The sequence below is a fragment of the Puma concolor genome, chromosome B1, assembly GCF_028749965.1.
Source record: "Puma concolor isolate L17-30 chromosome B1, mPumCon1.1.hap2, whole genome shotgun sequence".
NCBI classification, from domain to species: domain Eukaryota; kingdom Metazoa; phylum Chordata; class Mammalia; order Carnivora; family Felidae; genus Puma; species Puma concolor.
This window is the reverse complement of record NC_141670.1, coordinates 195,706,367-195,721,863: the sequence shown is the minus strand read 5'-3', so window position 1 is coordinate 195,721,863 and position 15,497 is coordinate 195,706,367. Positions and strand designations below refer to the sequence as shown.

The 15,497-nt window shown below is 44.4% G+C and overlaps 1 protein-coding gene across 12 annotated transcripts in view; it reads right to left on the bottom strand.

Annotated features, from left to right (window-relative positions):
- Positions 1-8,359: 8,359 nt before the first annotated feature.
- The window catches only part of PROM1 (prominin 1), a 137,885-nt gene continuing 130,747 nt past the window's right edge, over positions 8,360-15,497 (bottom strand). For 7 of the 12 annotated variants that reach the window (XM_086705390.1, XM_086705389.1, XM_086705394.1 and 4 more), the window contains 3 exons: positions 12,297-12,389; positions 9,721-9,836; positions 8,360-8,799 (listed from right to left, as the gene is read on the bottom strand). In XM_086705390.1, coding sequence (XP_086561516.1) covers positions 8,745-8,799; positions 9,721-9,836; positions 12,297-12,389 — 264 coding nt within the window. In that variant the 3' untranslated portion in view covers positions 8,360-8,744. Of the gene's footprint in view, positions 9,496-9,720; positions 9,837-12,296; positions 12,390-15,497 lie in introns of all 12 variants that reach the window. The other 5 variants (XR_015250568.1, XR_015250567.1, XM_086705398.1 and 2 more) reach the window with 5 other exon arrangements.

Here is a 15,497-nt window from a genome sequence, read left to right as displayed (position 1 = left end):
CTCCTTCTCAAGGGAGAGCCATATGGGAACCCAGGCTTCTGTGTCTGATACCAGCCCGTTCTGCCTCTAAAGGACCATGGGAATCAAAGGAACCTAAAGACATGGTCTTTGTGCACAGCATTTGAAATCTTGTTGAGGGGGAGAGAAATGACATAAATGCTCATCGAGAAGAGGACAGAGAAGGAGTGGGAGTGTCTGATCAGACGCAGAGGGTGGTAGCAGTTGCTCAGGAAAGGCACACGGGGGTACAGGAGCCCTTACCCAGGAAGGAATGGAGATGGGCATTTCAGACGGACAGTGGGCTTTGGGGCTATGGTTAGCCCTGTAACCCTTCCCCCATTCCGTGACCACTCTGGACCGGCTCCATCTCTCCCATTTCCCCAGCAGGTGCATAGCTGCTGATGCTCTGCCAACAATCTGCAGCTTGCAGTGCCACTGAGCTGTACATCTTGGGCAATAGCTATTTTCTAAATGGATCAAGACTGTTTCCTTTAGGATGACTTGACATATTGCTTGGCCAGCGTTACTGTGCTTCAGACTCATCTGGAAAAGCTTACTAGAATTCACATTCTGGGGCGTTACCCTCAAAGACTGGGATTCAGTGTATCTGGGGTGGAGTCTGAGAATTAGCATTCCCACAGCTCCTCAGGCCATCCAGATGCTTCTGATGTTCAGGCCATACTTTGGGTAGCACTGATTTATATTGCATTTTGTCATTAGAAAATACCAGACAGCTACAATGTGGTTCTAGTTTGAAATACTAGGAATGCTTAGGAAATAGTTTGTGCCCAAACCCACCCTAGCCTGTGATGTGCATGGACTGAGAGCTGGGGGTTTACATTCTGGGGGACCTGGCTCCTCTTCTGGTCCAGACACATGAGCTGTGTGATGTTAGACAACTCACTTCTCTAAGCTTCAGATCACTTCATTTATAATTGGGATTAAAAGTTCTGACCTCATAGGGATATAACGAGGATAGTATGAGGGGACAAGTGAAAGGCACAGAGCCTTTATAAGAAACAGATTTGAGGGGCGCCTGGGTGGCTTAGTCAGTTGAGTGTCCAACTCGATTTTGGCTCAGGTCATGATCCAGGATCATGGGATCGAGCCCCATGTCAGGCTCCGTGGTGAGCATGGAGCCTACTAAGATTCTCTCTCTCTCCCTCTGCCCTTCTCCCTGATTCATGCTCTCTCTAAAATAAAAAAGGAAAGATTTGATAAGTGTGTAATAGTAGGTGTTTGATTTATACTATTTTATTTATTTTTTTAAATATGAAATTTATTGTCAAATTGGTTTCCATACAACACCCAGTGCTCATCCCGACAGGTGCCCTCCTCAGTACCCCTCACCCACCCTCCCCTCCCTCCCCCCCCCCCCCCCCAATCAGCCCTCAGTTTGTTCTCAGTTTTTAAGAGTCTCTTATGTTTTGGCTCTCTCCCTCTCTAACCTCTTTTTTATTTTTTTTCCTTCCCCTCCCCCATGGTCTTCTGTTAAGTTTCTCAGGATCCACATAAGAGTGAAAACATATGGTGTCTGTCTTTCTCTGTATGACTAATTTCACTTAGCATAACACTCTCCACTTCCATCCACGTTGCTACAAAAGGCCATATTTCATTCTTTCTCATTGCCACGTAGTATTCCTTTTTGTATATAAACCACAATTTCTTTATCCATTCATCAGCTGATGGACATTGAGGCTCTTTCCATAATTTGGCTATTGTTGAGAGTGCTGCTATGAACATTGGGGTACAAGTGCCCCTATGCATCAGCACTCCTGTATCCTTTGGGTAAATTCCTAGCAGTGCTATTGCTTGGTCATAGATCTATTTTTAATTTTTTTGAGGAACCTCCACACTGTTTTCCAGAGCGGCTGCACCAGTTTGCATTCCCAACCGTGCAAAAGGGTTCCCCTTTCTCCACATCCTCTCCAGCATCTATAGTCTCCTGATTTGTTCATTTTAGCCACTCTGACCGGCTTGAGGTGGTATCCCAGTGCGGTTTTGATTTGTATTCCCCTGATGAGGAGTGACGTTGAGCATCTTTTCACGTGCCTGTTGGCCATCTGGATGTCTTTAGAGAAGTGTCTATTCATGTTTCCTGCCCATTTCTTCACGGGTTATTTGTTTTTCGGGTGTGGGGTTTGGTGAGTTCTTTATAGATTTTGGATACTAGCCCTTTGATATGTCATTTGCAAATATCTTTTCCCATTCCATTGGTTGCCTTTTAGTTTTGTTGATTGTTTCCTTTGCAGTGCAGAAGGTTTTTATCTTCATGAGGTCCCAATAGTTCACTTTTGCTTTTAATTCCCTTGCCTTTGGGATGTGTCAACTCAGAAATTGCTGCGGCTGAGGTCAGAGAGGTTTTTTTCCTGCTTTCTCCTCTAGGGTTTGGATGGTTTCCTGCCTCACATTCAGGTCCTTTATCCATTTTGAGTTTATTTTTGTGAATGGTGTGAGAAAGTGGTCTAGTTTCATCCTTCTGCATGTTGCTGTCCAGTTCTCCCAGTACCTTCTACATGTTGCTGACCAGTTGTTAAACAGACTGTCTTTTTCCATTGGATATTCTTTCCTGATTTGTCAAAGATTAGTTGGCCATGCTTTTGTGGGTCCAATTCTGGAGTCTCTATTCTATTCCATTGGTCTATGTGTCTGTTTTTGTGCCAATACCATTCTGTCTTGATGATTACAGCTTTGTAGTAGAGGCTAAAGTCTGGGATTGTGACGCCTCTCACTTTGGTCTTCTTCAAAATTACTTTGGCTATTTGAGGTCTTTTGTGGTTCCATACAGATTAGGATTGCTTGTTCTAGTTTCGAGAAAATGCTGGTGCAATTGTGATTGGGATTGCATTGAATGTGTAGATAGCTTTGGGTAGTATTGACATTTTAACAATATTTATTCTTCCAATCCATGAGCATGGAATGTTTTTCCATTTCTTTATATCTTCTTCAATTTCCTTCATAAGCTTTCTATGGTTTTCAGAATACAGATCTTTTACATCTTTGGTTAGGTTTATTCCTAGGTATTTTATGCTTCTTGGTGCAGTTGTGAATGGGATCAGTTTCTTTGTCTTTCTGTTGCTTCATTATTAGTGTATAAGAATGCAACTGATTTCTGTACATTGATTTTGTATCCTGCGACATTGCTGAATTCATGTATCAGTTCTAGCAGACTTTTGGTGGAGTCCATCGGGTTTTCCATGTATAATATCATCTCATCTGCAAAAAGTGAAAGCTTTACTTCATCTTTGCCAGTTCTGATGCCTTTGATTTCCTTTTGTTGTCTGATTGCTGATGCTAGCACTTCCACCACTATGTTAAACAACAGCGGTGAGAGTGGGCATCCCTGTCATGTTCCTGATCTCAGGGAGAGAGCTCTCAGTTTTCCCCCATTGAGGATGATATTAGCTGTGGGTTTTTCATAAATAGCTTTTATGATGTTTAAGTATGTTCCTTCTATCCCGACTTTCTCAAGGGTTTTTATTAAGAAAGGATGCTGAATTTTGTCAAATGCTTTTTCTGCATCGATTGACAGGATCATATGGTTCTTATCTTTTCTTTTATTAATGTGATGTATCACATTGATTGATTTGCAAATGTTGAACCAGCCCTGAAGCTCAGGAATGAATCCCACTTGATCATGGTGAATAATTCTTTTTATATGCTGTTGAATTCGATTTGCTAGTATCTTATTGAGAATTTTTGCATCCACATTCATCAGGGATATTGGCCTGTAGTTCTCTTTTTTTGCTAGGTCTCTGTCTGGTTTAGGAATCAAAGTAATGCTAGCTTCACAGAATGAGTCTGGAAGTTTTCCTTCTCTTTCTATTTTTGGGAACAGCTTGAGGAGGATAGGTATTATCTCTGCTTTAAATGTCTGGTAGAATTCCCCTGGGAAGCCATCTGGTCCTGGACTCTTATTTGTTGGGAGATTTTTGATAACTGATTCAATTTCTTCACTGGTTATGCATCTGTTCAAGTTTTCTATTTCTTCCTGTTTGAGTTTTGGAAGTGTGTGGGTGCTTAGGAATTTGTCCATTTCTTCCAGGTTGTCCAGTTTGTTGGCATATAATTTTTCATAGTATTCCCTGAAAATTGCTTGTATCTCTGAGGGATTGGTTGTAATAATTCCATTTTCATTCATGATTTTATCTATTTGAGTCATCTCCCTTTTCTTTTTGAGAAGCCTGGCTAGAGGTTTATCAATTTTGTTTATTTTTTCAAAAAACCAACTCTTGGTTTCGTTGATCTGCTCTACAGTTTTTTTAGATTCTATATTGTTTATTTCTGCTCTGATCTTTATTATTTCTCTTCTTCTGCTGGGTTTAGGCTGCCTTTGCTGTTCTGCTTCTATTTCCTTTAGGTGTGCTGTTAGATTTTGTATTTGGGATTTTTCTTGTTTCTTGAGATAGGCCTGGATTGCAATGTATTTTCCTCTCAGGACTGCCTTCGCTGCGTCCCAAAGCATTTGGATTGTTGTATTTTCATTTTCGTTTGTTTCCATATATTTTTTAATTTCTTCTCTAATTGCCTGGTTGACCCACTCATTCGTTAGTAGGGTGTTCTTTAACCTCCACGCTTTTGGAGGTTTTCCAGACTTTTTTCTGTGGTTGATTTCAAGCTTCATAGCATTGTGGTCTGAAAGTATGCATGGTATGATTTCAATTCTTGTAAACTTATGAAGGGCTGTTTTGTGACCCAGTATATGATCTATCTTGGAGAATGTTCCATGTGCACTCGAGAAGAAAGTATATTCTGTTGCTTTGGGATGCAGAGTTCTAAATATATCTGTCAAGTCCATCTGATCCAATGTCTCATTCAGGGCCCTTGTTTCTTTATTGACCGTGTGTCTAGATGATCTATCCATTTCTGTAAGTGGGGTGTTAAAGTCCCCTGCAATTACCACATTCTTATCAATAAGGTTGCTTATGTTTGTGATTGTTTTATATATTTGGGGGCTCCTGTATTTGGTGCATAGACATTTATAATTGTTAGCTCTTCCTGATGGATAGACCCTGTAATTATTATATAATGCCCTTCTTCATCTCTTGTTACAGCCTTTAATTTAAAGTGTAGTTTGTTTGATATAAGTGTGGTTACTCCACCTTTATTTTGACTTCCAGTAGCATGATAGATAGTTCTCCATCCCCTCACTTTCAATCTGAAGGTGTCCTCAGGTCTAAAATGAGTCTCTTGTAGACAGCAAATAGATGGGTCTTGTTTTTTTTATCCATTTTGATACCCTATGTCTTTTGGTTGGAGCATTTAGTCCATTTACATTCAGTGTTATTATAGAAAGATATGAGTTTAGAGTCATTGTGATGTCCATAGTTTCATGCTTGTACTGATGTCTCTGGTACTTTGTGGTCCTTGCAACATTTCACTCACAAAATCCCCCTTAGGATCTCTTGTAGGGCTGGTTTAGTGGTGATGAATTCCTTCAGTTTTTGTTTGTTTGGGAAGACCTTTATCTCTCCTTCTATTCTGAATGACAGACTTGCTGGATAAAGGATTCTCAGCTGCATATTTTTTCTGTTCATCACATTGAAGATTTCCTGCCATTCCTTTCTGGCCTGCCAAGTTTCAGTATATAGGTCTGCCACTAGACTTATCGATCTCCCTTTATATGTTAGAGCATGTTTATCCCTAGCTGGTTTCAGAATTTTCTCTTTATCCTTGTATTTTGCCAGTTTCACCATGATATGTCATGCAGAAGATTGCTTCAAGTTACGTCTGAAGGGAGTTCTCTGTGCCTCTTGGATTTCAATGCCTATTTCCTTCCCCAGATCTGGGAAGTTCTCAGCTATGATTTCTTCAAGTACACCTTCAGCCCCTTTCTCTCTTCCTCTTCCTATTTTACGGATATTGTTCCGTTTCATCGCATCACTTAGTTCTCTAATTCTCTCCTCATACTCCTGGATTTTTTTATCTCTCTTTTTCTCAGCTTCCTCTTTTTCCATAATTTTATCTTCTAATGCACCTATTCTCTCCTCTGCCTCTTCAATCCGAGCTGTGGTCGCCTCCGTTTTATTTTGCACCTCATTTATAGCATTTTTAGCTCCTCATGACTATTTCTTAGTCCTTGATCTCTGTAGCAATAGATTCTGTGCTGTCCTCTATACTTTTTTCAAGCCCAGTGATTAGTTTTATGACTATTATTCTAAATTCTTGTTCTGTTATATTGCTTAAATCGTTTTTGATCAATTTGTTAGCTGTCACTACTTCCTGGAGTTTCTTTTGAGGAGAGTTCTGTTTCGTCATTTTGGGTAGTCTCTGGGGTGGAACTGCAGGGCACTTCCCCTGTGCTGTCTGGAGTAATTTGTGTTGGTGGGCGGGGCCGTAGTCAGACCTGATGTCTGTCCCCAGCCCACCGCTGGGGCCACAGTCAGACTGGTATGTACCTTATCTTCCCCTCTCCCAGTGGCAGGACTCGCTGTGAAGTGGTGTGGCCCCTGTCTGGGCTGCTTGCACACTGCCAGGCTTGTGGTGCTGCTTCGATGGGATCTGGCCAATGGCGTATTAGCTAGGGTGGATCTGCAAGGTGCACAGGGGCGGGAGGGGCAGGCTCAGCTCACTTTGCCATCTGCGGTCCCCTACGGGAGGGGCCCTGCAGCACCGGGAGGGAGGCTGACTCATCAGAAGGTTGGATCCACAGAAGCACAGTGTTGGGTGTTTGCGCGGTGCAAGCAAGTTCAGTGATGGGAACTGGTTCCCTTTGGGATTTCGGCTGGGGGATGGGAGAGGGAGATGGCGCTGGCCAGCTCTGTCTTCCAGGGCTCAACAAACTTCCCTTCCGGTGTCCTCTCGCCCTCCCGCTCTCTGAGCAGAGCTGTTGACTTATAACATTCCAGATGTTAAGTCCCACTGGCTGTCATAACTCATGGAGTCTGGCCCCTCCGCTTTTGCAAGCCAGGCTCAGGGATTCCACCTTGCGGGCGGGCTGCCCCTCCACTGCCCCGGCTCCCTCCCGCCAGTCCGTGTAGCACGCACTGCCTCTCCACCCTTCCTACCCTCTTCTGTGGGCCTCTTGTCTACGCTTGGCTCCAGAGAGTCCGTTCTGCTAGTCTTCTGGTGGTTTTCTGGGTTATTTAGGCACGTGTGGGTGGAATCTAAGTGATCCACAGGACGCAGTGAGCCCAGTGTCCTCCTACGCTGCCATCTTCTTTCTCCAATTCATACAATTTTAGAAACTCAATGGCAGCAAACCTCCCTTGATCCCCACCACCACCCAGGCTTCTGTGTCTCTCACACAGAGAGTGTGTTGTCTTGGTTCCAACACTGACATTGAGCTTCTGGGAGGTTGGGCCAATCTGTTAGCTCACCTCTCTTCCATCAGCATCTTGAACTTGCTTGGGACATAGCAGATGATAAGTAGTTACCTATTAATTGCATGAAATGCACATGGAACTGTATTTGTAGTTCTGAAGCCAGGCTGCACGAGAACTGCATGGGGTGTAGCCCAGAAAGTGGTCTGTTAATCCAGGGAAGTGTTTCTCAGCCTTGGCCGTCTATTAGAATCATCTGAGGAAATTTAAGCATCCACATGTTCAGGCCACTATATCCAAATCTCTCAGGGTAGGTCCTCAGCATCAGCCACATGAATCCATTGTGTAGCAGGGGCCAGGCATCATGGTGTTAGATGAAGAGACACTTTCTGCTCACAAGCAGTGGAGTATTAACATGTTCTTCAATAAAGAGATGAACATAAAATTAAGAGGGAGATGAGTCACTATTTTGTATGTGTCTAACAAAATTTATAATTTTTCTATCTTTTGTGATTTTGGTAATTTAACTTAGTTTCTGTGTGTAGAGGGTGTATAGTGTTGCTCTCCTTTGAGTTTCCTTCCCTATCTTTTTGGCTATTTGCTATCATTGCTGGATGACTGTGCTGGTCTGAATGGTGTTCCCTCCCAAATTCATATCACCTAGAACCTGCAAATGTTTGCCAATAGGTTGTTTGCAGATGTGATGAAATTAAGATGAGATCATTCTTGATTAGGATGGGCCCTGATCCAATGACTCCTTAGAAGCAGAGGGAAATCTGGACACAGGCACCCAAGGAAGACTCCATGGGAAGACAGAGACAGAGACTGGAGTGAGTGTCCAAGGAATGCCGTGGATCGTCTCAATCATCAGAATCTAGGAAAAAGGCATAGAGCAGACTCTTGTGCGATCCCCCTTGGAGGAACCAGCTGTGCTGATGAATGCATTTCAGACTTCCGGCCTCCAGAACTGTGGGAGAAGATACTTCTGCTTTGAGCCACCCACCTTGTGTAACTTGTTACAGCAGCCTTGAGCAAATGACACAGTGACATAATCGATGTCTATAATATAGGTATGTGTTTCAATAAGAAGATTAGAGTCAGATTTCTGAAATCACTTTTATTGTTCACACACACAACTGCTATTTGCTGGATTTTGCCTAGCTACAAGTCTAGGTTCCCAAGCAATGAAATGTGACACAATTCATGCCTTGTTCTGAAAACTAAACTGGAAATGAATGAATGTAATACATATTGGAACTTTCATAGAAGGCTCAGATGATTAAAGCAAAACTTCTGCAGAGAAAACAAAACAAAAACCAAAACAGCTGTGAATGCACACTTTTTACTCTTTGGCGCATCAGTGAGTGTTGCATACAAAAATCACTAAACTCTGTAAACTCTGGAAGGGAAGGTTTCTTTTCCAGTATTCAGAGACGCTGTAGATCAAGAACTCGTGCCGTTGGCTCTGTTTAAAAACTTTGTTCATACAGTCTGAGTGGAATGATGTCTATGAAAACCAATATTACCATTTTCCATACTGAAACAAAAATAAATACACCAAAAACACCATGTTATCTCTAAGATGAAGTATTAACATTGCGAGCTACAAAGGCAATGCAAGGGGTCATGAAAAGCACGTGAGCATTTGTTAAATCTACAAAGAGAGTAAAAAAGCTATATTCACATTCTGCTCCCTTTAAAAACCAAACACTGAAACAGCCATTTTATATATTAATAAACTTAACCTATAAAAATATCATTAATTTAACAAGTATTCCTTCAGTGCCTTGTGTGTGCTGGCCCTGTTGTAGAGGCATCAGCACAGATTTTTATCTGGGCATATCTAACATTGTCATGTAATTTTAAGATGCTATTAATTCCGTTTTAAAAGTCCATCACATAATAATAAAGACCTCCCAGTCCCATCTTAGGAATATGGTTTTAAAAAAAAGAAAAGGCTTACTTTTTGACGGATACAGTTTCAGCACTATAAAATACTAAAAAGGGAGATACAATTATTGTTTTTAATTACGATCACAGCTCGACAGCTGGATCCCCCACATTTGTTTTTACCCTAATACAGACATTACCCAAGTAAATTCAGGAGAGACACACATCACGAAGGAGGTGAGTGGCATAAAACATGAAGCATAAAGGTATATACTACAGAGTCAAAGTGAAAACTAGTAAACACAGCTATAAAGTAAAGTGCCAAATCCCCAAGACAGAGGATCTGCAAACAAGAAATAAGAAGGCTGGTTAAGGACACTGAGAAGATGAAGCAAGAGGGAGAACAGTTAAAACAAGCATAAGAAAGGTACAAAGAAGACACCTGACCAGAGTGACCCCCTACTTTAAAAAAAGACCAAGTTTAATCTCATCAGAGCTCGTTCTGAAGTCAGTGCCTCTTAGAAAATGACCCCCCTCCCCCAGCCTCTGTAGAAACTTGTCTACTTACTCCTCGTACACATCCTCTGAATCCATTCGACGATAGTACTTGGCCAGCTTTACAGCAAAAATGAGAGCCGGAAGTAGAAATACGGTGGCTTTTCCTATGCCGAACCAAAATAAATTCTAGGGAAAAAAAGAAAATCAGGAGGATCAGAGGCCTCAAGACGGGAAAGTGGAAAGCAGCAGTTGCTTTTTTCTTTTTTCTGCCATTGTTTAATGAGGTTTAATTTTGTCCATTGAAACCATTTGTAAATGCCACGGGAGTCATCTACTGTGTGAAAGGCTACACGTTGCTGCAATTCATTAAATCTCTCCGAAAACCTTGACTCGATCCTATAATATTTATTTTACAAATGAGGACCAGTGGGAGCAAGTGGGGAAGCAAGGGTTTGCATCTAGGACCCCACCAGATGGCGTCCCTTTGCTGCCTACGATAGGAGCATGGCGGACCAGCAGGCCTGAGCTTAATCCCTTTTCTGAGTTGTTTGACGCGGCTAATTCACCCTTCTGGCTTTGCTCTGCATCAGAACCGCGGGACCGTAGCATCTTTATCCCATAACACTATTGTGTGGAGAAGGCAGGACCGGCGCTCAGCACCTACTAGGCTCTCAACAAACATTCCACATTTGACTTAACCAAGCTTAAGGGCAGATCATAGGCTGCATTCAACCCTATTTTGTTTAAAAAGCATGCGAAGGTATTTTCAAAAGATAGTTGCCAACATTCCTAAGTCAGGCTTCACACAGAAATCTGGAGTCACGTCTTTCTTGAAAAGTCTTCAAGTTCAGTCTCACAGACTGAGCCCCCATCCCCACAAGGCAACACCAGCGGCCGCTGGGTGGTGGTTCTTCCATCAAGAAGGTCCGCGTTTGGTTGGGGCCTGGCCACACCACTAGCTTTTGCAGGGGTGACGCCCAACGCTATTTAGCCTTATCCACCAATCAGAAGAGACGCAGCTGGAGACCCCGACGACACCATACGCCAGCCAGTGTCTTACGCTTGGCCTGTAGAGGTTCGGGTCTATGGCCGCTGCCTTAGGGTGACGTTGTAGGTAACATCAGGACAGCCTCCCCAGCCTACCGGGAGGCAAAAGGCAGCTTGGATGTGACAGCGGCCCTCCTCCGCTGCCCTCCAACCCTCACAGCTCAGCCACTGACGTTCTGCCTTCCTCCGGACAGAGCGCACTGTCGGATGGCAGTGGCACCTCTTGGCCCAGAATTTCCAGTAAATTTGTTCTCCTTTCCCCACGTGTTCTTTTATTGGTAGATTTCTGTGCATTCAAACCTCGCTTTGAGAGGCTTTAGAGCTTTATGACAACCAATCCTTTTACTGGAAGCTGCCATAATTCTTTCGGGAACAATCAAGGTATAAAAGAAACATGTTGGGCAGCCTGGGGTCCACTTTCCTGGCAAAATCAATGCCCAGAGCTCTTTCTTACTATTTAAACCACCTCGCTACAAAGCTCCAGCCTCTAGGCCTCCCTTCCACTGGTCCTCAATTACTGGGGGAAAAGCATCAATAGTTGGGTGATTTGACTGGCTGGGGGCAGGCTGTGAAGACCAAAGGCAAGGAGATCAATTCAGAATCCACCAGGTTAGGGGCACCTGTGTGGGCTCAGTCGGTTCCACGTCCGACTTCAGCTCAGGTCACATTCTCGTGGTTCATGAGTTTGAGCCCCACGTCGGGTTCTGTGCTGACAGCTCAGAGCCTGGAGCCTGCTTCAGATTCTGTGTCTCCCTCTCTCTCTGCCCCTCCCCACCTCATGCTCTGTCCGTCTGTCAGTCTCTCTGTCTCTCAAAAACAAATAAACATTAAAAAAAAAAAAAAAGAATCAACCAGGTTAGTCCAGGACACACCTACAAAGCCATCAGCAGGGGTCCAAGAAGCAGGACGAAGGGGTTAGGGTCTGGGGAGGAGGGAAGCGGCCAGGAAGCCAAACCTTGGGGTCTGCATGGCCAGAAGAGGACAGGAGCGTCTCCATTCAGGTGTGAAAGTCCATCCAGCAGATAGATGGGCATGTGGATGTGGGACAGGGAGATGACAGATGGAGCAGTACAGATGCACTTGGACAGACAGCTGTTTGATCATCTTTCATTCATTCAACTGCCTGTGCCAGGCAATATGCCAGATGACAGGGACACAGCAACGCACAGGCCCTCTGCTCAGGGGGTTGACGGTGTTGCAGGGGACAGGCCTTTTTGTTGTTGTTGTTGTTTTTAAGTTTATTTATTTTGAGAGTCGGGGGAGAGGCAGAAAGAGAGGGAGAGAGAGAATCTCAAGCAGGCTCCATGCTGTAAGCACAGAGCCCGACACGGGGCTCAATGCCACGAACCATGAGATCATGACCTGAGCCAAAATCAAGAGTCGGGTGCTTAATCAACTGAGCCACCCAGCCGCCCTGAAGTATCCTAACACATTCATCTCAATTTTAGATTTCAGGTCTTGGATTCTACGGCTGTTAACAGACCCAAGCACAGAAGTATTTTATATCATAGGGTGTACTACAATCTGCAAACAAAAAATGAAGATTGATGAGTTTACTGTGTTTCCTTATTTTGAAAGATGAAATTTCACCATTCTTACCATGGGGTCAATAATGTAGCTGCACAGAAAGACGTCAACAGCAGAGTCTAAAGCGGTGGCCACGGGTTTGCAGGCTGCAATTTTCTCAGTAATCTAGGGGGTAAGAAACACGAGTGAACTTTGAGGCACACACACAAAAATCCACAAGAATCAGACATGCCATTTACCTTTGACCTATTTTCACCAAAAGGATCTCTACACCCTCGTTGATATGGAGCAGAATGCTGATTTCTATGGATGAGTTTGACAATGTTTAAAAGCAGGTACTTGAAAGCAAGATGCTGATTCTCTCTGCCTCTCGGTCTCTGGTTTCTACACTTGTTTTATGGAACCATAACACCCACCCTTACCAGGCTCCTGGGAGAATGGAGTACAAGTGTCAGGTCCAGGGTCTCGGGCTGAATTTCTTACCCGATCCCTTTGAGATCTGACAAAGGATGTGGAAGAAAATGGAAAGCTAATAAATCAATAATTATATATTTTGGACCAGGGCTTGGCAAACTCTTCCTAGAAAGGGCCAGAGAGTAAATATTTTCTACCTCGCAGGACAGACCAAGACATTTCTGTCGCAAGTGCTGGACTCTGAAAAAAAAATGGTGAAAGCAGCTGCAGATGATGTATAAACCAATGGGGGTGGCTGTGTGCCAATAAAACCGTGCTACCTGCAGACCCCATTTTAGAAGACAGAAAACTAAAATAAATAAGGAAATAAATAAAATAAGAAAAAAATAAGAAGAAAATAGGGGCGCCTGGGTGGGTTAGTCAGTTGAGTGTCCGACTCTTGATTTCAGCTCAGGTCCTGATCTCAGGGTTGTGGGTCAAGCCCCACTTTGGGCTCCGTGCTGAGCATGGAGCCTGCTTGGGATTCACTCTCTCTTTCCTTCTGCCCCTCTCCCCCCACTCACACACACTCTCTAAAATTAAAAAAAATACATTTTTTTTTAGAAGACAGAAGGGAGGAGAGGGAAGATGGCGTAGGAGGACGCTGGGCTCACCGCGCGTCCTGCTGATCACTTAGATTCCACCTACACCTGCCTAAATAACCCAGAAAACCGCCAGAGGATTAGCAGAACGGAGTCGCCGGAGCCAAGCGCAGACGAGAGGCCCACGGAAGAGGGTAGGAAGGGCGGCGAGGCGGTGCGCGCTCCATGGACTGGCGGGAGGGAGCCGGGGCGGAGGGGCGGCTCGCCGGCCAAGCAGAGCCCCCGAGTCTGGCTTGCAAAAAGCGGAGGGGCCTGACGGACTGTGTTCCGACAGCAAGCGCGACTTAGCGGCTGGGAGGTCATAAGTTAACAGCTCTGCTCAGAAAGCGGGAAGGCTGGAGGACAAAGGGAAGGAGAGCTGCTGAGCCCCCTGACGACAGAGCTCAGTTTGGTGGGGAACAAAGGCGCTCGCCAGCGCCATCTCCCCTGCCCATCCCCCAGCCAAAATCCCAAAGAGAACCAGTTCCTGCCAGGGAACTTGCTCGCTCCGCGCAAACACCCAACTCTGCGCTTCTACGGAGCCAAACCTCCGGCAGCGGATCTGACTCCCTCCTGCTGCCACAGGGCCCCTCCTGAAGTGGATCACCTAAGGAGAAGCAAGCTAAGCCTGCCCCTCCTGCCCCTGTGCACCTTGCCTACCCACCCCAGCTAAGACGCCAGGTCCCCAGCATCACAAGCCTGGCAGTGAGCAAGTAGCCCAGATGGGCCACCCCACCGCACAGTGAATCCCCCCCTAGGAGAGGGGAAGAGAAGGCATGCACCAGTCTGACTGTGGCCCCAGCGGTGGGCTGGGGGCAGACATCAGGTCTGACTGCGGCTCCGCCCACCAACTCCAGTTATACACCACAGCACAGGGGAAGTGCCCTGCAGGTCCTCACCACGCCAGGGACTATCCAAAATGACCAAGCGGAAGAATTCCCCTCAGAAGAATCTCCAGGAAATAACAACAGCTAATGAGCTGATCAAAAAGGATTTAAGTAATATAACAGAAAGTGAATTTAGAATAATAGTCATAAAATTAATCGCTGGGCTTGAAAACAGTATAGCAGACAGCAGAGAATCTCTTGCTACAGAGATCAAGGGACTAAGGAACAGTCACGAGGAGCTGAAAAACGCTTTAAACGAAATGCATAACAAAATGGAAACCACCACGGCTCGGATTGAAGAGGCAGAGGAGAGAATAGGTGAACTAGAAGATAAAGTTATGGAAAAAGAGGAGGCTGAGAAAAAGAGAGATAAAAAAATCCAGGAGTATGAGGGGAAAATTAGAGAACTAAGTGATACACTAAAAAGAAATAATATACACATAATTGGTATCCCAGAGGAGGAAGAGAGAGGGAAAGGTGCTGAAGGGGTACTTGAAGAAATTATAGCTGAGAACTTCCCTGAAGTGGGGAAGGAAAAAGGCATTGAAATCCAAGAGGCACAGAGAACTCCCTTCAGACGTAACTTGAATCGATCTTCTGCACGACATATCATAGTGAAACTGGCAAAATACAAGGATAAAGAGAAAATTCTGAAAGCAGCAAGGGGTAAGCGTGCCCTCACATATAAAGGGAGACCTATAAGACTCGTGACTGATCTCTCTTTTGAAACTTGGCAGGCCAGAAAGAATTGGCACGAGATTTTCAGTGTGCTAGACAGAAAAAATATGCAGCCGAGAATCCTTTATCCAGCAAGTCTGTCATTTAGAAGACAGAAAACTATGTACTCATTAATGAGTTTAAAATAAACACGTTTAATAAATCCCAAACAGATGCTCCAATCCCATTGACTTACGATAGCTATAGTCATGCGTTTTAAAAAACTTTGGGGTGCCTGGGTGGCTCAGTCATTTAAGCGTCTGACTCTTGATTTCAGCTCAGGTCGTGATCGCATGGTTTCGTGGGTTCGAGCCTGGCATTGGGCTCTGGGCTGACAGTACGAAGTCTGCTTGAGATTCTCTCCCCCTCTGTCTCTGCCCCTTCCCCACTCTTGCAGTCTCTGTCTCTCTCAAAACAAATAAATAAACTTAAAAGAAAATCTTTTTAAAACAAAAAAGAACCTTTGAGTACATACAATGAGCTCGACGTTAGCTCGTTTCCTTTATTGGTTGGTAAACCTTCCCTTTTTCTTCCACCATCTATACCTTCCAAGGCAATCCATGTTAACAACTTCATTTTCACCAAGCTCAACCAACCTACCTCTTTCTTCATAGGCTTTTTCACTGTCGGGTTTT